Genomic DNA, 22,439 nt, shown 5'->3' on the forward strand with positions numbered 1-22,439 from the left:
GCCTGCAGTCTTTGTAGCCAGTTTCGACCTCCTTTGGCCGCCTTGTCAAAGTGCCTGCGAAGCACCTTCTCCGCTATTTTGCACAAGCCCAGGATGTCCTGTGAGGGGCTGTGGAGCCCACCAGCATCCTTGATCAGTATAAGGTCGCACTTTGCTCTTGTAAGAAGCGCGATCTTAGAGCACTCTGGGCACTTGTTCCTTTTTGCAAAGTTGACTGTTACGTTTCCAGCAATGTACTCTACAACAGATTCGGCGAACTCTGAAAGCGGCTTGTAGGAGACAGTACTGTTGGCCTCTTCGCCTCTTGCATCCTCAGCCCTTCTCTGATCTTGTTGGTACCGCGCCGACGAGCTTACGAGAAGCGTCTCGGTGCCGTCGACCTGGCAGTTGCCGCAAGTTGAAGGCAGGACGTTGGCGAGCAAGCACTTTCTGTATGCTGACCGAAACTCTAGCGTTGTGGGGTTGTTGTTGTTACCCGTCCTGTTGCGTACAGTGGCAAAAAACAGCTCAAGGTGGTCCTGACTGAGCTTTCGCCTCAACAGGCACCTGAGTGGCGGACTGAGGCTCCAGACCAGGTCTTCTGCCAGACCTTTGATGGAATCAAGGACAAGTAGGAAACCGAGGACTGGAGTCTTCTTTGCCCCTTGGCTCAACGGCTTGCCCGTTACGTCTTTCAGGGCTCAAAGGTAGCGTGAAGCTTGCTCAATCCTTTCCAAAATGGTAACTTGGTTGCTGGCACGAATGGAACATTTGCTTCCACGACCAAGTGGATGACATGAGTTCGTCAGGTCAAATATATCATCGACTGCTGCGGCAAACTTGGTAGTCGCCTCAGCACCCTCGAAGCCTTGGATACCCTTTTCCTTGCAAAACAGCAAGGCGCAGCTGACGGACCGGCTCAAGGTTTGGGCTGCCAGTGACACCTTCATCTTCTGTCTCTCAAAGTCAATGTGCTGCTTTCGGAGCTTGTTGGCTGCATGAAGGCCTTCTTGCTGCTGCAGGTTGTCCAAGGCCGCAAGGTACCGCCAGGCCACGACCTTACCTGCCCCATCTCTGATGCACCCTTTCTCGGCCAGCAGGTTCCGCATGAGCTTTAGCATATGGCAGGCGTCCACGACGGCGTGGACCCTGCTGGTGGGGTCCGATGGATGCGTGAACCAGCTCTTCATCGGCTCAGCAAAGCGCACTCCGAGCGCTGTGAGCATGGTAATATTACAGTTTGTCCTGTCACAGGTCACACTTATACACTTTGCTACAGCATCCTTCAGTTTAAAGGGGCGGTGCAACGATTTAATGATTAAAAGAATCTGCATCTCGTCATTTTTACGTTGTTTATCGTGTCGCGGAGGATAGAGAAAACACCTCTTTCATTAAAAATGTCGCGATTCCGCCGCATAATCGCAAAGCAAAAGCCGAGCTTTTTCCCCCACCTGCAGCCCCAAGTGACAGCCGAAGGAACTACGGCGAAAAGATTACGTGACCTCGCTCGGCTCTAAGCTGCAGCATAACGCCCGCTAATGTCAGCAGAGAGAGGGAGAGGAAGCGTCCTCCGAGAGAGCACACGGGAACCTACACGGCACTCCGAGTGACGTTACTAGGAGGGGGACCAGGTGTGACCCTCAAGGCTGGGAGTGAGTTGACGGGTGCCCGAAATGCGAATCTTTATCTTTTTTTTTTTACGCAACAACTAGGACACGCAGGCGAAATCGGTTTTCGGTTCTTTAGCTCAGAAGTGTCAGAGGGCAACTTCCAGAAATCTTTGACCGAAGTCCGAAAATAGTTGCACCCCCCCTTTAATGATGTACTCCCGTACCAGGTTGGCGCGAGCGTTCCCGTCTAGACCATCGATGAGGGCGTAACCCAGGGGGATCGTTTCGGTTGACTGCCACCGCCAAAAATACAAGTGCGTGCTTTGCAAAGGTGACGCAGTCGTTACGGATGATACCGTGACCCAGGTCACAGCACCCGACGACTTCTTTGCCATCCCAGTCTGTTTGTATTTTTATTCCCATCTCATCGACCATCAGGCTGACGAAAAGAGGTCCCTTCTCGGCTTCCTGTGCAACTTTTTCAAACGACTGCTGGGAGAATCCTGGTCGTGCATCAACCACCGCTGCCCATTTCCGCAGAGTGCTTGGGTGTGGTAGCTTGACGTGCTTTCGCAGAAAGCTGTATGTCTTTGCCGAGTAAAAATGGAGTGTGAGGGCAAACTTGGGCACATATTCTGTACATCCGTTTTTGTTGTGCCTGACTCTTTTTAAGACGAGGTTGCGCATTGTGTTGGTGAATGCATTGTCAAGTATGTCGACTGCTGGCTTAGGAAGTCGTGTCCTTAGTTCACGGAGCAGCGTGTTCAGCTTCCTAATCCTGGCCGTCTTTCGATTGATCTTCTTTGCCTCTTTCAATCGCTCGTGTTTACGGTGGAATGGAGTGCATAACTCGCTCTAAACAGCTGTCTTCTTGCATGCATGGTGAGCTTTATACAGAGCACTCACCCCGCATAACTTTGTGGCTTCCGTCGGGTTGAAATCTTTTCGACCGATTTGGTGAAGCAAGATCTTCCTCCGAGGTTCATTTTCCGTTCCAAAGAGAACACTGAATATCTTTCCGGCCGACTTTTCTACAGGCCAACGCTACAGGCGCAGCAGCCCGCCAGCTGCGGCGCAGCAACATCTTGGGAAATTCATGGTGACCGGAAGTCCAAAACCGAAAGCCAGATGTCACGTGACGACCGGTCAATAGTGTGCACGGCGGCTAGTTCAAAGAATGGCGCCACTTTTCCCAGGATAGAGGGGCTTTAGTGCCGCCTAGAGTTCCTGTATAGGCTCCCTACGGGAGCTAGAGTTGCGCGTTCATCTCCGAAGCGCCGCCTTTCCTGCACGGCATGTTGAACCCACTCGTCACGTGGTTGAATTCGGCGAATAGCGGCGCCGCGCGTTCGAGGCGCGCGGCGTGCTCAACCTCATCCGCATTTCCACCTGCGAGTCCGCGGCACCGCTGCTGGCACGCATCGCGGAGAGGCCCGAGTCGCGCTTGGGGCAGCTTCTGTGCGTTTTGGGGGACGTCGCAGGCCCTGCACCGGCGATCACTCCCCTCCCACCATTGCACTCCGACCCCCATCCACTGACTGTCCACCTCCGAGTCGACGGGATGGGCCCTCAACGGAGGACGGCCGACGTCGTGGCCAAACAGCTGACGGAGGACCACATCGAGCGGCACCACCCCGGCTGGGCAAGGGTGTACACCGACGGCTCCGTGCGGCCCAGCGACGGCTCGTCGACGGCGGCTGTCTTTGTGGAGAGGGCAGACCTGGGCGTGGGCGAACGGTTCGCCTTCCACGCCACCAGCACCACCACGGAGCTGGCGGCGATCCTTCTGGCGCTGCGCCTGATCCACTACAAGAGCCGACGCCCGGACAGCTGGCTGCTGCTCTCCGACTCCCAGGCGGCCCTGTCTCAGCTGTACGGGCTCGAGGGGGCATGCCCCCTCGCTCGGGAGATCGCTGGTGAGGCTCTGCTTCTCGGCGGCCTCGGCCACCGCTTGGCGTTCCAGTGGGTCCCGAGCCACTGCGGGATTCCTGGCAACGAGCGCGCGGACGCCCTGGCGGACCGGGTCCATGACGCCGCCGAGTTCCGGACGTCGGACGTGGGCCCCTTCGCCGACGCCAAGCTTCTTATCGCACGGGAGGCCGCCGCAAACCACCCGGACGAGCGGTACGCGGCCGGGGACCGACCGGCGAAGCCCCCTCGGGGCACGGGCCGTCCAGCCGCCGCAGTCGTCCACAGGATCCGGACGGGGTGCGCCCTGACGCCGGCACGGATGCATCTCCTGCGCAACGAGGCCGACCCGGAATGCCCGACCTGCGGAGAATGGTCGGATCTCGACCACCTCCTCCTGACCTGCCCGGCACACGCTGACGCCCGGGCGGCCATGACAACATCCCTCGCCGCACTGGGGCTGCCCTGCAACACCACAGAACAAATACTGAGACCCAGGGGCGACCGGCGCGGCAAAGACCGTTCCTCCGGGCGCCCGCCGACTGCGGAGCGGGGCCCTGACGGCTGTGCTCAGTCGTGCCCTGGACGCTCGCTTTGGCGCGTACCTGCCGCGTGCTCGACGAACGCGCCCGGACTCCGGCGCGGGTGGACTAGAGTGGGACCTCCCACCACACGACGTGGTCGCCCCGGACGATTGCTTGATCGCCGGACACCGCGCCGTGCCAGCCTCCAGCGCTGGACCCCCAACTCCCCCCACCCCCCATCCCCGGCCACCCGGTATTCGATGCAACTAAATTAATCCCCCTCGCGCGTACTCCGACATGCCCGCCCCCCCTCCCCTTCTACAAATCTATTTCTATCTCCCCCCTCCACCCCCAACCTTTCTCCCCACACCCCCCTCCCCCCGAGAGCCAGTGACCAAGCGCCCGGTGCGCAACCACTATTGGCCCTCTCCTCCTCCCCCCCCCCCCCCCCCCCACCATCTTTCACAACGCTTAGAAGAAGAAGAAAGCAGAGGAACGTACGCCGGGGCGCGTGCAACGTCTACTTTCCCGCACGGCACTTGATCCGGCTGCTCACGTGATCGGATCTCGCGAATAGAGGCGCGGCGGCACGTGGAAAACAGACGCGCAACTCTGGCTCGTGCCGCCTAGAGTTCCTGTATAGGCTCCCTACCCGCTCATTCACACTGGAAGCGGATCCGCGTTCGCAAAGCGGTTGCGAACGCGGTTGTATAAAGATCCAGTGCAATTGCACGCGCACTCGATGACATCATGTGCGTGTGCAATTGCACTGGATCTTTATACAACCGCGTTCGCAACCGCTTTGCGAACGCGGATCCGCTTCCAGTGTGAATGAGCGGTACGGGAGCCAGTGTTGCGCGTTCACCCCCGGAGCGCCGGCTTTCCTGCACGGCGTGCGGAGTCTGCTTCTCACGTGACTGATTTCGGCGAATAGCGGCGCCGCGCGTTCGAGGCGCGCGGCGAGCTCAAAAGCAGGGGAACGTACGCCGGGGCGCGTGCAACGTCTACTTTCCTGCGCGGCACTTGATCCGGCTGCTCACGTGATCGAATCTCGCGAATAGAGGCGCGGCGGCGCGTGGAAAACAGACGCGCAACTCTGGCTCGTGCCGCTTAGAGTTCCTGTATAGGCTCCCTACGGGAGCCAGTGTTGCGCGTTCACCCCCGGAGCGCCGGCTTTCCTGCACGGCGTGCGGAGTCTGCTTCTCACGTGACTGAATTCGCCGAATAGCGGCGCCGCGCGTTCGAGGCGCGCGGCGTGCTCAAAAGCAGGGGGCAAGATGGCGGACGAGGCCCAGAAAGGAGCAGCCGCTCCCGCCCCGCCCCAGGACTCCCCCGTCGCGCACCACACGCGCCAGAGCCGCCGGTCGCCACCTGGAAAGAGTATCATCAGCTCGTCTTCACCAGGGATGATAATTTTAAGGCAGCTGGCGGCCGCCAGCCAGAAGAGTTTACTTGGACCCCCCCGGACACCGCGGACAAAGGACAAGCAGCTCCCGCCCCCCTGCCCAAGCACTCCGGGCCTGATCCCGATCGGCCCTATTTTTGTGTCCGAGCCGACATGGCATCTCGCTCCACCGTCCCCTGAACACCCCCCGACAACCACCGCCCGCCCAGGCCAACAGGGGGAGCACACGCCCCCCACCCCTTCTCCCGCGCCCCCGAGCACCCCCGAGGACAAGCGGCAAGAACCCCCGGGCCACGCCTCCCCCTCCGCCCCCCAGAGGGACTCGGAGGTAGAACCCCCCGCCGCCCTGGACAAGCAGCCAGAACCCCAGGCCGCCGCCTCCCCCGTCGTGACCCCGAACGCAGGCGCGCGCGGAAAGCCCCACCCCCCTTCCCCCGTGAGCGAGATACAACGCGGGGCAGCAACAGCCCCAACAGCAAGGCTCCAAGAACACCCGCCCCCCAAAAAGAGGGCCGCCGGGAAAAAGAACACCGACAGAGACAACAACAACAACAGCAGCAGCAACAACAACAACGACGACGACAGCAACAACAACAACGGACCACGCCCCCCCTCCCCCACGCGAAAGAGGCCGGGCGGGGCACCCCCAGCGTTTCCCCCTGCGGCCTCGGGTGCCCCGGAGCGACAGGAGCCCATAACGCCGAACGTCCCCAGCGAGCGGCCCCCACTATCCAAGGAGGCCCTACAAAATATCAGCGTGACAACCATCCCCACCAAAAACCGCTTCGCAGGCATGACCGACGACTGCGAGGGCGGAGACGGCGATCAACTTGACGGGACCGTGACCGCCACCCCCGCAACAATCGACCCGGCCGTGCGCCGACGCGGCAAAAACAGCAAACAGCAACGCCCCAAAGCAACTCAGAAACCACCCGCGCGGCCAACCATCCGACCAGGTGAGAGGATCACCGTCCTCGTCCGACCCACCGGGACTAAGGGTCAGTTTAACGCGACAAACAAACTAAAAATCGCGAGGGCTTTAACACTGGCTACCAACGGAAGGGCCCTCGCGACTCGCGTAAATACGCGACGCAACGTGGCCGCTGTCGACCTCGACTCCCCGGAAGCGATCGACATCATGCTCGGAGTGAAAGTCCTGCACAACATCGCAGTGACAACCTACCTGAGCAAACCGACGGCCCAGAGCAGAGGTATTGTCCGCCCCCGTTTCGAGGCGGAGACGGCCGAGGTGGTCGAAGGTATATCCTCGGCTGTCCCAATCCAGCGCACCGACGTCTTTGCGGGGGGGCGCACCATCAGACTCCACTTCGACGGCCCCCGCCCGCACCACGTCGATCTCTGGGGTCTTCGCCTCCCCGTCACGGCGGCGCATCCCCGCCCCATCCAGTGCGGCGCTTGCGGCAGACTGGGACACACCCGAAGAGCCTGCCGAGAGAAGAACCGGTGCCCGTACTGCTGCGGCGCCCACCCCAAGAACATCTGCCGCAGGGACACAACAAGGTGCCCAAACTGCGACGGCGACCATGATGCTTTCGATCGGAGCTGCGTCGCCTATGAGCGAGCCCGGGAGTGGGCGCGGGCCGCCGAAGCGAGGAGGCAGGCCGGCGGGCTCCACGGGGCGCGGGGCCCCCGCCGGTGGACTGGGAACACCGCAGAGGGGGATACGCGACGCGGTGAGCCCAACGCGATGCTGGAGCTGGACGATGACTTTCCCCGGCTGGACGCCCCGGGCGGCGGCGGAACATCGGCAGACACCCGTCCTCTGCACCGACCCGCGTGGGGACAGGCACAACAGCAACAGGCCCCCTCTCGCGCCGACCAAGCGCGCCGGGAAGAAACGCACCAAGGGCAGGCGTCGCGGTTGCCAGATGTTGGGTTGCCGCGCCAACGAACCCCCTCCCACGACGGGGCAGCGAGCTGCGCCGTCACCACCACCGCTGCGCCGGACGGGAGGGAATTCCCCCGCGCACTGCGGGGAAACAAACCAGGCGCTTTTCCGCAGGGGCAAAGTGCTCTTCGGGGAGACCACGGCGTTTTCTCGCAGGGGCACGGCGCCCAGCGCGGGGGCAAGCTCCCTGCTCTCCCGAGCGCGCTGCCTCCCCAAGAAGATCACCTGCCCGCCGGCCCGCAGGGCGGCGACTCTGAACTCCGGGTCCTCCTGGAACAACTGACCCGGATTATCGCCGCCCTCGCGCAACATCTGCCACAGCGGTCTCTAAACGGGCTACACCGCGCCTGCTCTGCCATCCTCGCAGACGTCGCACCGAACTCCCATCTCCACACCAACAATGGGGGACAACATTGACGATCCAGGGCCCCCCCACAGAGCGTCCGTTTGCGCCGTGCTGCAGTGGAATTGTAACGGCCTCGGTCGGCGCCTACAAGAGCTTCGCTCGCACCTTAGGGACAAAAAGAACCCCTATGAGGCTCTGGCCCTCCAAGAGCCTAGGTGCACAGCCGCCCGAGTGTCCGGTTACGTTCCATACTGCAGCACGCCCGCTCGCGTGGGCGACAATCCTAGAGCAATGTTGCTCGTCCGCAGGGGTCTCACGCAGAACAGGCTCGACCTCCCCGACATCCGAGGCCCAGCGGAAATGGTGGCGGTTACGCTGCAGCTCGCGGACGGACCTCTCCATATTGTTTCCGTTTACGTCCCCGGCAACGCCACCTGGGACACCCTTGACCTCTGTGCCCTCCGTGCTCGAGTGGGGCGTGACCGTGCTATCATCTGCGGGGACTTCAACGCCCACTCCGAAGCATGGGGGGACCGCAAAACGAATTCCCGAGGCAAGCGGCTACAGGAAACGCTAGAGAGAGTGGACCTCCTGAACATCACGGGGGGCTTCCCCACCTACGTCGGCCCCGGTGCGGGGGGCAGCGTGATAGATCTGACCCTCGTCACACCGGGCCTGCGACTCTCTGCGCGCCCTCTCCCAGACAGCTGGGGCAGTGACCACCTCCCCATCGTGGTGGGCACCCCCAAGAAGGCCCCAATGAAGGTATGCAAAATCACCGACTGGGACCACTACCGGGCACTGATCGCCGAGGGGGCGGCGGCCGGATTGCCCTTCACCTCCCAGCTTATCGAGGACGCCGTGCGAGCAGCGACGAGGACCGTCCAGGTGCCCAGCACCCGCCCCAACCCCGACCTCCTGTGGCTCAAACTCCGCGCCCGCAGAAGGCAGGCCCAGCGCCGCTCATGGCGAACCAGCCACCCTGAAGACATCCTAGCGTACAAGCGTCTCGACGCGGACTTCAGGCGCCATGGGCGACGACTAGCCAGGAGACAGTGGCGTCTCCTGTGCGCCTCCTTCGGGGCCCCAGGAGGGGGAAAACGTGCGTGGAAAATGGTGCGGACGTTGGGCGGCCTCCCGGTCCCGCGCAGCCCCGTGCTCTGCTTGGCAGCACACCTACATCTGTCCCCGACCGAGATGGCGAATTTCCTGGCGGACTCGCTCTTCACGGCCCCCACCCCCCCTCCCCCGGGCACGCCACCTCCCATGTGGTGGATGTTTGAGGCCCCGACGGCCCCCGCCATGCGGGCCCCCGACGCGGACTTCAAACTGCACGAGCTGCGGCACGCGCTGCAGTCCGCCCCGCGCCGACGCACAGCACCAGGCCCCGATGGGATCACCGCCCAAGCCCTCCGGAACCTGGACGAGGGGACCCTGCCACAACTCCTGGCCTTCTTCAACAACATCTGGCGAACGGCCAGGCTCCCCAGCGAGTGGAGGGAGGCTGTGGCAGTCCCCATCCCCAAGCAAGGCAAGGACCCCAACAACCCAAGCTCATACAGGCCCATCTCTCTGACGTCATGCCTCGGAAAGACAATGGAGAGAATGGTCCTGCGCCGCCTCAACTACCACCTCGAGGCGGCAGGGGCCTTGCCTGAATGCTTCTCGGGGTTCCGGACCAAGCGCTGCACGGCGGACTCCATCGGGGACCTCGTCAGCTCGCTCGAAGAGGCCAAGGCGAGGGGACACTCCGCGGCACTGGTCCTACTCGACATACGCCAGGCCTTTGATGCGCTGCCACACGCTCCGATCATCGACGCCCTGCGGAGGCTCGGGGTCACCGGGCGGCCGCTGGGATTCGTCCAGGCGTTCCTCGGCGGCCGCACGGTGACCGTCAAGGTGGGCAAGGACAAGAGCTCACCGCGGCACCTCACGCGCGGAGTCCCGCAGGGCAGCGTGATCAGCCCACTCCTCTTCTCGGCCGGGATGTCATCTGTCCCGGCGGCAGCCCGTACGGGGGGCACGGCGCGATACCCCGTCAACGTCGCTGTCTACGCGGACGACGTCGCGTTGTGGGTGACCGGACAGGGCGGCCGAGAAAGATGGAGGGCTGTGGCCGAGCTTCAAAGGGCGCTGGACAACGTCATCTATCATCTCAGGCAGCTCGGACTCACTGTGTCGGGCGGAAAAACTCGGACGCTCATCTACGCCCCGCGTCCGGCCTCATTCCGACCGACACTGCTCATCGAGGGGCAACCGATCATCCACGAGCAGACGGTCACATACCTGGGCCTTGTCCTGGACAGGAGGCTGACGTGGGGGGCGGCGGTGGCGAGCGTAGTCCAAAGAATGCGGCGCCGCATGAACACCCTGCGGTCGCTCGCCGGCAGCACTTGGGGGGCATCCCAGAACATGATGCTCCAACTACATCAGGGACTGGTGCTGTCGGTGGCGCTCTACGCGCTGCCGCTGCTCAGCCTCAACACCTCACAGGCAGCAAACCTCGAGACAGTCCACCGGATCGCACTTAGGATCTGCCTCGGCATATCCAGGTCGGCGGCGTCCATCCCGACGTACACGGAAGCTGGAGCCAACACCGTCAGCAACCATCTCCAAAAGCGCGCACTTGGGCACCTCATCCGCATTTCCACCTGCGAGTCCGCGGCACCGCTGCTGGCACGCATTGCGGAGAGGCCCGAGTCGCGCTTGGGGCAGCTTCTGTGCGTTTTGGGGGACGTCGCAGGCCCTGCACCGGCGATCACTCCCCTCCCACCATTGCACTCCGACCCCCATCCACTGACTGTCCACCTCCGAGTCGACGGGATGGGCCCTCGACGGAGGACGGCCGACGTCGTGGCCAAACAGCTGACGGAGGACCACATCGAGCGGCACCACCCCGGCTGGGCAAGGGTGTACACCGACGGCTCCGTGCGGCCCAGCGACGGCTCGTCGACGGCGGCTGTCTTTGTGGAGAGGGCAGACCTGGGCGTGGGCGAACGGTTCGCCTTCCACACCACCAGCACCACCACGGAGCTGGCGGCGATCCTTCTGGCGCTGCGCCTGATCCACTACAAGAGCCGACGCCCGGACAGCTGGCTGCTGCTCTCCGACTCCCAGGCGGCCCTGTCTCAGCTGTACGGGCTCGAGGGGGCATGCCCCCTCGCTCGGGAGATCGCTGGTGAGGCTCTGCTTCTCGGCGGCCTCGGCCACCGCTTGGCGTTCCAGTGGGTCCCGAGCCACTGCGGGATTCCTGGCAACGAGCGCGCGGACGCCCTGGCGGACCGGGTCCATGACGCCGCCGAGTTCCGGACGTCGGACGTGGGCCCCTTCGCCGACGCCAAGCTTCTTATCGCACGGGAGGCCGCCGCAAACCACCCGGACGAGCGGTACGCGGCCGGGGACCGACCGGCGAAGCCCCCTCGGGGCACGGGCCGTCCAGCCGCCGCAGTCGTCCACAGGATCCGGACGGGGTGCGCCCTGACGCCGGCACGGATGCATCTCCTGCGCAACGAGGCCGACCCGGAATGCCCGACCGGCGGAGAATGGTCGGATCTCGACCACCTCCTCCTGACCTGCCCGGCACACGCTGACGCCCGGGCGGCCATGACAACATCCCTCGCCGCACTGGGGCTGCCCTGCAACACCACAGAACAAATACTGAGACCCAGGGGCGACCGGCGCGGCAAAGACCGCGCGCTCAGGGCCCTACTGACCTTTCTGGAAGAAACCGGGCTCCTGTGGTCCCTCTGAACTTCCTCCTGGCGCCCGCCGACTGCGGAGCGGGGCCCTGACGGCTGTGCTCAGTCGTGCCCTGGACGCTCGCTTTGGCGCGCACCTGCCGCGTGCTCGACGAACGCGCCCGGACTCCGGCGCGGGTGGACTAGAGTGGGACCTCCCACCACACGACGTGGTCGCCCCGGACGATTGCTTGATCGCCGGACACCGCGCCGTGCCAGCCTCCAGCGCTGGACCCCCAACTCCCCCCGCCCCCCCCATCCCCGGCCACCCGGTATTCGATGCAACTAAATTAATCCCCCTCGCGCGTACTCCGACGTGCCCGCCCCCCCCCCCCCTCCCCTTCTACAAATCTATTTCTATCTCCCCCCTCCACCCCCAACCTTTCTCCCCACACCCCCCTCCCCCCGAGAGCCAGTGACCAAGCGCCCGGTGCGCAACCACTATTGGCCCTCTCCTCCCCCCCCCACCATCTTTCACAACGCTTAGAAGAAGAAAGCAGGGGAACGTACGCCGGGGCGCGTGCAACGTCTACTTTCCTGCGCGGCACTTGATCCGGCTGCTCACGTGATCGGATCTCGCGAATAGAGGCGCGGCGGCACGTGGAAAACAGACGCGCAACTCTGGCTCGTGCCGCCTAGAGTTCCTGTATAGGCTCCCTACGGGAGCCAGTGTTGCGCGTTCACCCCCGGAGCGCCGGCTTTCCTGCACGGCGTGCGGAGTCTGCTTCTCACGTGACTGAATTCGCCGAATAGCGGAACCGCGCGTTGGAGGCGCGCCGAGCGCCCAGAAGCAGGGGAATGTACGCCGGGGCGCGCGCGACGTCTTCTTTCCTGCATGACACTTGATATCTCGGCGAATAGCGGCGCGGCGGCACGTGGAAAACAGAGATCTTTTTTGCATAACCTTAAACCAGCCAGTAACTGACGTACCCTCGACCTGGTGCATTTTTGGATTGCCCGCTGACACAGGGTATGCAACCGCCAAGGACGTCGTGCATGAGTTAGTTTCGAGTGCTCCTTTTTACCGTGCTGCAATTTCCGAAAATCTAAGGTTGTCTGGCGACCGCTGCGTGGTCTATGGGTAAATAATTTTAAAATCATAAGAACTGTAGCAGCAAGTGTGCCATGAGCACAAGAAGCTGCAGCACGAGTGTGGCTGCAATGTTATCGAGCTTCGCATTTTCCCCGAGAATCCTTATTTATGAAGTCAGTCGATTGCGAGCTTGAATCGCGAGGGATTCGTATCAGAATCAACGTCACGTTTAAGCTCACGACCACTTCGTCTACGACAAGAGGACCGATTTCAATTCCCCGTGCAGGTGGTCCAATTAGGTTATCACTGCAAGCCCCATGGTATGTGAAAGGTATGAAAACGTCTACATGCCACCACTCAAGATGGAGCTATCAAATGTCGAGAGCTTACCAGCATAGACTACATTAAACTGCTCGTATATACTTGGCTGTGCAAACTCAATCAAAACACCCCACCGTCTTTGTCCTCGTTCTCTCGAGGAGGCAAGGTGATGGCCTGGGAGCAGCCAGCTGGATTCAACCGGACAAGCTCGAACCAAGTTATTGCAGCCCACCATAGCCAAGTCTAGCCAAGTTCCCCCCATACCCACACCGTTGCCTACCCAGATAGCTGTGCTGCCAGAACTAGCCGGTATTTCTTTTTCTAAGCCACTAGACGGCGTCGTCGGCGCTGCAATTCTCAAGATGGCGGCGCCGTTAAAGAAAGGGTCTTATGATGGCGCTGGGGGCACGGACCGACCGATGGGTTCTACCAGAACTTACCTACGCACACGATGTAGTACTGGCCGCGGCATCAGTCTGCGACATGCAGAAACTCCTAGATATCTGTACCGAGGTGGCAAAAGGACTTGGATTGAAATGCAATGCCAACAAGTCAGCAGCGGGTCCCTTTGCAGGTGGCCCAACATTCGGCAGTCTTCGACTCGGGGTGGACTGCGTACCTGTAGTGAACTCGTACAGGTACTTGAGCATTACACTCACAAATACAGAGGATTACTTGGAAGAGCACATCGCCCATCTCCGCCAAGCAGCCACCAGAGGAACCGGCATTCTCCGGAGACGGAATCTCTGAAGTTGTAATAGATTCGTTGTGACCTGGGAGCTGTGGAAGGCGGTGGTGCTACCGGGACTGACTTTTGCTAGCGCTGTGGTGTGTCCCCCTGGAGATATCCGAACTCACACAAAACGTAGGCAGAGGGAAGTCGGGTGCCAAGCGCTAGGCTGTCATGGTACAGTAGCAAATGAGGCTATCCAGGGCGATTTGGGATGGTCTTTTTTTTAAGCCCTTGAAGCCTTCACTAAAATCGCTTACGACGGACGTCTCCGACATATGGACACCTGCCGGTGGGCCAAAAGGCTCTTCAGGTACACTCAACTGACTGGGCTGCAGACTCGCTGGCAGAAACGCCTATATCAGCTTGAAAGCAAGTACGCGTCTTCTTTGCAAACCCTGTCATCGTCGGCCACGGAATGGGAGAGGTCCGGAAAAAGGTTCGCGACCAGGAAGCACGGCAGTGGCTCAAAGATGCCCAATCGAAGACTACGCTCGATGTGTACATTGCACACAAGAGGACCATCGGCTCGGAGGCTAGGCCATACGATAATAGCCTGGGTAGTCGTCTGCTATTTGAGACACGAGCCGGAGCACTAAGGACGCTGTCTTACAGACGACACTTCGATTCCACCGTGACCACGAGCGTGTGCCGGCCGTGCGGGGCCCACGACGAAACAGTAGCACACGTTATACTGGAACGTGCAGGACTTCGGCCAACTCGGTCACGAGACAACGACCGAGACCTTCAAAGCACCCTGAAGCTTGCCGAAGTATTGGGCTTCACTGTTTTTAGAGATGAACACCAAACCATTGAAGTTAGGCCAGCCGCACCAGTGGACAGGCCTGCCACGAACGAGAGTATACGGCCTCCAGTGGCCTGCATAGGCCTTCTGTCGAGGCAACAAAGAGACAATTAGAGGACTGGTGGAGAAAGATCTACCTTAGGGTTCAATAACACGCAAATGCCCCCAGGCTTGGGCATGAATATTGTTCGAGCCTGCCCGATCGAAAGGGAACAACCGTATCATCACCATCAGTCAGCGCGCAGATAAAACTAAACGCCGCAACCCCATGCCACTACGGGTCCCGTGCCGGTTAAAGCGGACACGTTGGCGCGCGCTCGGAGGCTTCTGCTCGTCCTACCGCCAACCAACATGCCGTCGCCTCCATCATTCACGTCGTCGGCGGTGCTTCTGCTCGTCTCGCCGCCGACGAACATGGCGCCGCCTCTAGCATCCACATCGTCGCCGGTGCTTCTGCTCGTCTCGACGCCGACGAACATGGCGCCGCCTCTAGCATCCACATCGTCGCCGGTGCTTCTGCTCGTCTCGACGCCGACGAACATGGCGCCGCCTTTAGCATCCACATCGTCGCTGGTGCTTCTGCTCGTCTCGCCGCCGACGAACATGGCGCCGCCTCTAGCATCCACATCGTCGCCGGTGCTTCTGCTCGTCTCGACGCCGACGAACATGGCGCCGCCACTAACATTTACATCGTCGGACATTCTTGCTTCCACATCCAAAACTCATAAGTGCTTAGGTGTCTTCAGACTTTTGATTATTTATTCATACCAAGAAAAAACAAGGCACAAGTTATTTATTTTAGAGCAACAACAATCGTATTTATTTAAGAGCAACAACACTCGGCTACTGCTTTATTTTGATCATTCATCCACAGTGTGTAATACCAGTGCCACACGGGCAACTCGAATGCCATTTACAACGAATGACATTTGAGCGGACGGCCAATCAGCGCGCGACACTCCGGGCGTAGCGCATTCCACGTGCGACAGATAGCGAGCTGATTCGCCGATCACACAAATGTCATTCGTTGTAAATGGAATTCGAGTTGGCCGTGTGACACGGGTATTACTTACCCCGTACGTGTTCTTAAAGCCCGGCGACTAGCACGAGCCAACATCCACGCCAAACTATACCCACCGTCACCATGCACACTATACACTGATGCCACACCCTACCCTCACAAACCTGCACACTGTGTAACTGTTCTCGGCCAACATCCACCACCAAACGTCACGGCGGCCACTATCCTCACTACAAACACAACCACGGCGGAGGAAGCGGCCATTGCCCTTGCGCTCGCCCAGAGCCCCACCCCCCAATTCGTCCTATCTGATTCTCAGCAGGCCATCCGCAATTTTACTCGCGGCAATATCTCCCCCATGGTCTTCCAAATTCTCGCCAACAACCCTCCATCCGACACCGTGACCCTGCTGTGGACACCAGCCCACACAGGCGTAGGCGCTAATGAGATGGTGCAGGGGGATCGGTGGCCGAGTGGTCTAGCGCACACCAGCTCGGAGCACGTGGAGCGAAAGCTCGCGCTGCAGAACCCAGGGATCCTGGGTTCGAGCCCCACCCCTGCCCGTTTCGATCTGGATGAGCATCGTACCGGCGTGCGGTCGTGTATCACTACTGCGTGATGCACGTTAAAGACCCCAGGCTAGCGGCTGTACCGCACTGGCTAAATTTCTCATCTACAGCTGGGAGACTCGTCGCCCCTGTGAGGCAGACCAAGTTCTAGGCTGTATAAACACACACACAACCCAATTTTTTGAGATGGTGCACGATCGTGCTCGCGAACTTATCGACCGAACCGCCGTTTCAACTGCGCCTACACGCGATGCCCCTGCAGGCAAGCCTACCTCCCTTCTGCAGTACAGGGATATTACCCTACACTACCGCCTCCTCCGCCGCCAATACCCACCTCCGCACCCCCACCTCTCCCAAGAGGAAGCACACATGCTGCGCCTCTTACAAACACACACTTTCCCCCACCGAACACAACTAATACACACTCACCCACACCTCTTTACCACCCCCGCCTGTTCTGCCTGCGGGGCATTCGACACTCATTACCATTCCCTTTGCGAATGCCCCGCAGACCCATACCCCCCTCTTCCCTCCCCTCACCTCTGGGAGCAGATGTTGCGCGACCCGGAGGAGTCAGCCCAAGTCCTGACCACCTCCCGGGCCCTGGCGATCGCGGCGGCCCTCTGGGCCTCCACCACCCCCAATACCTGATCCCGGAAGAATAATAAAGTTTCCTCCTCCTCCTCCTCGTTCCATAACTCCATGCGTAGTTCTGGTCGTCTTTTTGATTGTTTGATTTGGCATCTATAGCATCCTTTTGCTGTTTTGTCAAGCTGATTCACACTGTGCTTCATAACATTGACTATATGCGTAAATACGTTCCATATAATAGCCGTCTGCAACGTTAACAAGTATTATACACGTGTATTGAGTTAAATTAGCGCAGTGTTTGACGCCATGAATTCTAAAGAAAAACGTCCTAACTGACACATACTTTTGTACGTCCAATTGTGAAACGTTCCAAAAAATTTTATTCCGTCACAACACTAAGCAATGTTTACACTTATAATCGAGCGCTAAGAGAAAAGGCATTTCAGTTTTCCCATAGGAATGTATTAGGAGAAGTCAAATTTAGACTGCTTGCTGTCTGCTTCAAAATGCAACAGCACACAAGCGCCACCTGAACCTCTAGCGTTTATTATTATTAACTCTATGCACTAACCCAGTGGTCGGCAACCAGCGGCCCGCGGGCCGGATCCGGTCCGCGAGGCAGCATCATGCGGCCCCTAGCCCCCCAGCGCACCCCCCCCCCCCCCCCCCCTCACAACGCGGTCAGCTAAAAAAGAAGAAAATAAAGATGAAGATGTCTAATTCGCTGCCCATTGCCTGCCTTCACAAATGACTGACAAGAACCTCCACAATGTTTTGCGACTCGCAGTTTGTAGCTTGAATGTGGATGTCCGTAGTTTGGCGAGCGCAGTTCAACACCAGAAGTCTCACTGAATGGAGTCTCTGGGTTTTCATGGAAATGTTGCATCTCATGTCGTGTGTCGTGAAATAAAGAAACTGTTCCTTTTCGATTTATGTACGTCAATTTGAGTTCGTGCAAGTGCTTTTTTTTAATTTTAACCCCCCCCTCCCCCCACCCCTCCCCCGCTGCTTGCCGTCCGGCCCGTTCCACCTTAGCTTCACGGCGACTCGGCCCGCTGCGCCGAAAGGCTGCCAACCACTGCACTAACCAAACGTCATGTGCAGGCCTCGCCTTGTAGTGGTATTGAGCAAATCTTCCACGGCGAGGCGCGTCGTAGATTTCCACTTGTCTGGATCGGGATTGGCACACAAGAAGTTCATGTGAGACCGAGCCCAGAGTCTAGGAGCGCGCATTCCCCTAACGATGGTTCCGGCCAATAGACATATTGCTATATTACCCAAGCATCAAGGAGAATGCAGGGATTGGTGTTCCACGCGCCGCACGTGCTGCCCTCAGCAGTAGTAAATTTTCTAAAGCAAAAACCTAAAACAAATTGTATCTTGCACGCGCTTTCGTCACCGTTTTATTTTGGTTATTTACTTCAAATCTTTTGTACGGGGAAGGCGTGCGCGTGTGGCGCATGGAACACCAATCCCTGCATTCTCCTTGATGCTTGGATAATATAGCAAATGAGGGTCGTCATCGCCATGGGGCTCGATGACGCTGTCGGTCCTGCTGAGCCCCTCCAGTGTTCGCTCGGCGGCGGTGGTCGTCGACTCAGAATTCAATCGGTCGTTTTCTTCGTTCCAAAACCAAGCACAGGCAAGGTCAGCCGAGACGCCAGCCTCGCAAAATGAGCGGGCAAGAACGTCCTCGACCGGGAAAACGTCAAGGAGCATCGAGGAGACGACCGTGCCATCGATGACGGCACTGGTAAGTCTCCAGACCCAGGGTCGCTGCAAGACTCACTTTGAATTAAGGAGCCTCTTGGACTTGGTGCCTGGGTGGTAAACTGGTGTTCGCGAGGGGACGATACGTGCCGCGTCCGCGTCGAGGCTGGTTGGCTGGCTGGTCGGGGAGCTTTCTGAAGACCTCGGACTCGAACCTGGACCTGTGGGATTGAATAGCCGTCCTTCTTCAAGCGATGACGTGGACGAGCTCCAGTGTATTGAAAATGAGGTGCTGTTGTTCGAGGAGCATGGCGTCCTAGTAAAACAGATACGGGTGGAGACGCCCTATCTCGTTGACGTCTCTAGTGGTGAGACTTCTGGTGTTCTAGGCGAGGTCGTGCAGAATGTTGCAGGCTCGACGGGTCCTCGCACGGCGAATGGGCGGAGGGGTTCCACCCGAGGTTGTCGGATCCCGTTGGTGGCTCAGCCATACCTGCGGTGGGAGCAGCGGGGAGGGCTCGTCAGCACGGTTAGCTCGAACATCCACAGTCTGTGGATGTTCGAGCTAACCGTGTTGACGTTCCAATAGCTCTCGTTCAGAGTCCTGCGACAGGGACTGCTGAGACTGCTCGTCGTGTGAAGCGAGACCGGGGCGTCGACGATTAGAAGCAGGGCAGCTCCCACACTTTAGGCAAAGTAGCTAGAAATGATCTCCGCTGTCTGCTGGACGAGGGTGGCCATGTCATCGGTGGCTAAGTGCCTTGGCATGTTCGACGACGAAGCATCCTTCTTCTTGCCTTTTTCTCTTGACATGTAAAGATGCATAGCTGTGCCGACGGCTGCCACTCGTTCCGAAAATGATTCTTGGAACAACGAAAAAGCGAACGAGCTAAAGAAAACCTTCGGACGTTTCCTCGCTCCTTCCGCCGCGCCGGTCCCAGCACGAGAGGAAAAAAAAACACAAGCGGGGAGACATCAAGGCCTGCTTTCGCGAAGACCGCCGCCCGGCCAACACCGGCGCCAATCCCAAGGGCCCTATTGGCGACGAGCGCGACCGAAAGCGTCGCTGTGGTCGGCCTTCCACGATTGGCCGAACGCTGACTTATGACGTCGGAAAGGGATTTGATTGAAACGTTTATTTAATTTCCATGCCTCTGGTCTATGGAACCTCATGTGGCATGGGGGAAGGGGGAGTGGGAGAGGGGTAGTGATGGGATGGTGATAGATTAGACGTACCGTCCGATCCCGGAGGACCGGAGGTAGGAGATGATTGATGCGAAGATGAGATCTCGTTCTGCGGGTGCTGAGGTTCTCGGATGCGTCCATTCCCGAAGGGTCATTGGTCTAAGGTGCGGTGGTAGGGTGTTAATTGCCGCTATCCGTTCTAGTGACGTCCCTTCACAGGACCATACAAGATGGTAGCAAGTCGCAGGGAAACCGCAGTGTGGACATCCAGGGTCAGGACCTGTGTCATTCTCATCTGTTGACTTGTATAACTTGGCACGCCAAAAGGGAGTCACCATAGTCCGAGTCTGGAGCCTGTGTAGTGCCACTTGCTCCCATCGTGGAAGCCCGCGAGGGATCGGGTGGGGGTTAGAAGGTAGGAGCGCTGCAAGGCGCGCTTTTCGTGCTCTTTGTTCTTCCTTCTTCTTTTGGGTTAGATCAAAGCCCTCGTCAGGTGGAACGTCCCGTTGAACGGGCGAGGGGACCGGGCCTTGTGAGGGCTGAGTATTTGCCTGTAGCAGTGCCCTCGCGGCCCCGTCCGCCCGCTCGTTCCCTGGAACGCCTGCGTGGCCCGGTATCCACGCGATGGTGATTGTTTGTCGAGCCGCGGCTTGACGAACCAGTTCGCGGATGCGCGCAACTGTAACGTTGCATGTGCTCGACTGCTGTAGTGCACGCATCGCCTCTTGGGAGTCGGTGTATATTCGAGTTTCTGTAGTTTCTGCTCGTGGCATGTTCGTGGCTGTTTCAACGGCGAACAAAACTGCCAGAAGTTCCGCCATGCAACTGCTCCGTGTACATGCGGTAAGCTTGTGGTTCGTCTCTTTGCGTGTAGGGGAATGCCAGGCAATCGCAGTGCGGCCGTTGTTGTCTCTCGCCGCGTCCGTGTAGAAGACATCCACGTGCGCGGCAAGCTTGCTGACTTCAGCGCGGTGGATGGCTACTTGTGTAGCACGTCGTCCAGGGTGATCAGGTCCTTGATGACTTGGGAGGGGCTTGATGGGAGTGACTGCCTCTGCATCCCAAGGTGGCGTCGGTGTAGGCATGAGTGGGCCGTCAATTAGGTCGGAACGGCCAATCGAGGCAAGAATAATTCGCCCGTGAGGAGTGCGAGATAGCCGCTGAGCTTGGCTTATCCGCATCTCCTCGGCAATCTCACGGATGGTGTTCATTTGAGCGGTCCTTTCTAGCTGTTCAACCGGTGTGAAGCGGGGGAGCCCTGTAACGACCCGCATAGCCGCTCTCAGCATGGTTACTAGTGTGGTTTCTTGAGTATTTGTAAGGCGGAGGTAGTTCAGTCCGTACACTACCTTCGAGATTAGGAGGGTACGGACGAGTCGCCGGAGGAGATCATCCTGTGCACCCCAGGCCTTGCTCGAGATAGCCTTGAGCAAGTCTAGACCCTCCTTCCACTGCGATTTTACTCTCCGAAGCCAAGTGACTGCACCGCCTTTGTGGTCAAATGGGACCCCGAGGATTTTGACGGAGTTGTTCTGGGCGATGGGGATTCCATCCACCCTCAGTTGGATGTCGGTACGGGCGCTCCTGCGTCGGCTGGGTATAACCATGTACGTGGTCTTCTCCTTAGATAACTCCAACCCTGATCGGATGGCGAAGGTCATGACAACGTCAAGCGCGCTCTGCATGTAGCGTTGTTGGCTATCCGCCCCACCTGCCGTCGTCCACAGGGTGACGTCATCCGCATAAATGGTGAAGCGAATTTGTGGGATGGCTTCAAGGGCGAGAGCCAGGTCAACCATGGCGATGTTGAATAGTAGCGGCGACAAAACCGCCCCCTGTGGAACACCGATATTGTTTGTTCTCCATTGACCTTTAGTTTGTCCGATAGAAACCTGGAACGTGCGATCCTGTAGGAATGTTTTGATGAAATTCAGGAATCGGCCCTGTATACCTCTTTTCTTTGCGGCGGCCACGACTGTGCTGTGTGGTATCGAATCGAATGCCTTCCGTAGGTCAATGGCCACGAGCGTACGCGGTTGGCTTTTAAAAAGCCGGCGCTGGTAGAGATCATGATGTATCATGAGCAGGCTGTCTTGTGCCGAAAGGTGAGGTCTGAAGCCCGTTTGCATGGGATGGAAAGCACCCGTCGATTCAAGAATCCATGTCAGGCGTGTTGTGACCATGCGTTCTAAAACTTTGCAAAGGTTGGACGTCAAGGAGATCGGGCGGAGGTTAGCCACCGCGTGTGGTGTCTTGCCAGGCTTTGGGATAGGGATCACTGTAGACCTCTTCCAGTCGGATGGGAGTTCACCGTTCACCCAAATGGTGTTGAATGTGTCAAGGAGCTCTTTCATGGCATCTTGTGGAAGGTTCCGGAGCGCTGTGATGGTTACACGGTCTGGTCCAGGTGCCGACTTTGCTCGTGCCGCGCCAAGAGCGTCCAGGAGTTCTGCGAGCGTGAAAAGGGCGTCCGCCGGCTGTTCGTGCACGATGGTTTCCCGGGCGTAGACTTCGGCGGCGGGTGGCTCGGGCTGTTGGGGGAAGAAACAATCTCCTGCCTCTTCCGCAAGCTGCTCTTCCGTGATGTCAAGGCGGAGCGCCAGATTGCTTCCGGTGTTGCACATTTTTGTTTTCCCGGCAAGCCCTTTGTAGGCTTGCCACAGCTTGCGGTAGCCTGTCCGTTCGTTAAAGGAGTCGCACAGGCTACGCCAGATAGTGCGGCGGAGCTCGATTGTGTATTTTTTGGCCTTTGCTGTCGTGCGATTTAGGCGGATCTTATTCCTTAGGGATCTCCTGGCTCTGTAGCGCTGGAGAGCCTCCAGTCTCCTGTCCCACAGCTTGATCAGGTGCAAGTCGGGAGGTGGTGTGTCTTCCTTGACGTTGTATTCCGCACGGGACTCCCGAAGGGCTTGCTGAATCCGGTCTGCGAATGGGACGTTGGCAAGACGGCTCATTGCGGTGCGGAAGTTGTCCCACTTTGTGAAAGTGACTCGACGCCTGGGCGAGGAGCTGATGGGGAGCTTTATGCGTATAGGGAGGTGGTCACTGCCCCATGG

At 59.2% G+C, this 22,439-nt stretch overlaps 2 protein-coding genes across 2 annotated transcripts; both read left to right on the forward strand.

Annotated features, from left to right (window-relative positions):
* The first annotated feature begins 977 nt into the window (after positions 1–977).
* On the forward strand, positions 978–6,974 carry LOC121045739. The gene is made up of 4 exons (XM_042293606.1): positions 978–1,019; positions 2,986–4,018; positions 6,218–6,685; positions 6,835–6,974. Exons 1-4 carry the CDS (start codon positions 978–980, stop codon positions 6,972–6,974), a joined length of 1,683 nt encoding a protein of 560 aa, XP_042149540.1.
* Positions 6,975–13,134: 6,160 nt separating this feature from the next.
* On the forward strand, positions 13,135–21,072 carry LOC120851076. The gene is made up of 4 exons (XM_040223623.1): positions 13,135–13,195; positions 15,400–15,779; positions 16,084–16,475; positions 20,946–21,072. The coding sequence occupies exons 1-4, from the start codon at positions 13,135–13,137 to the stop codon at positions 21,070–21,072; spliced, it is 960 nt and encodes a 319-aa protein (XP_040079557.1).
* The last annotated feature ends 1,367 nt before the right edge of the window (positions 21,073–22,439 follow it).

This window comes from Ixodes scapularis, unplaced genomic scaffold (genome assembly GCF_016920785.2).
Source record: "Ixodes scapularis isolate PalLabHiFi unplaced genomic scaffold, ASM1692078v2 PGA_scaffold0__279_contigs__length_252992795, whole genome shotgun sequence".
Lineage (NCBI taxonomy): Eukaryota > Metazoa > Arthropoda > Arachnida > Ixodida > Ixodidae > Ixodes > Ixodes scapularis.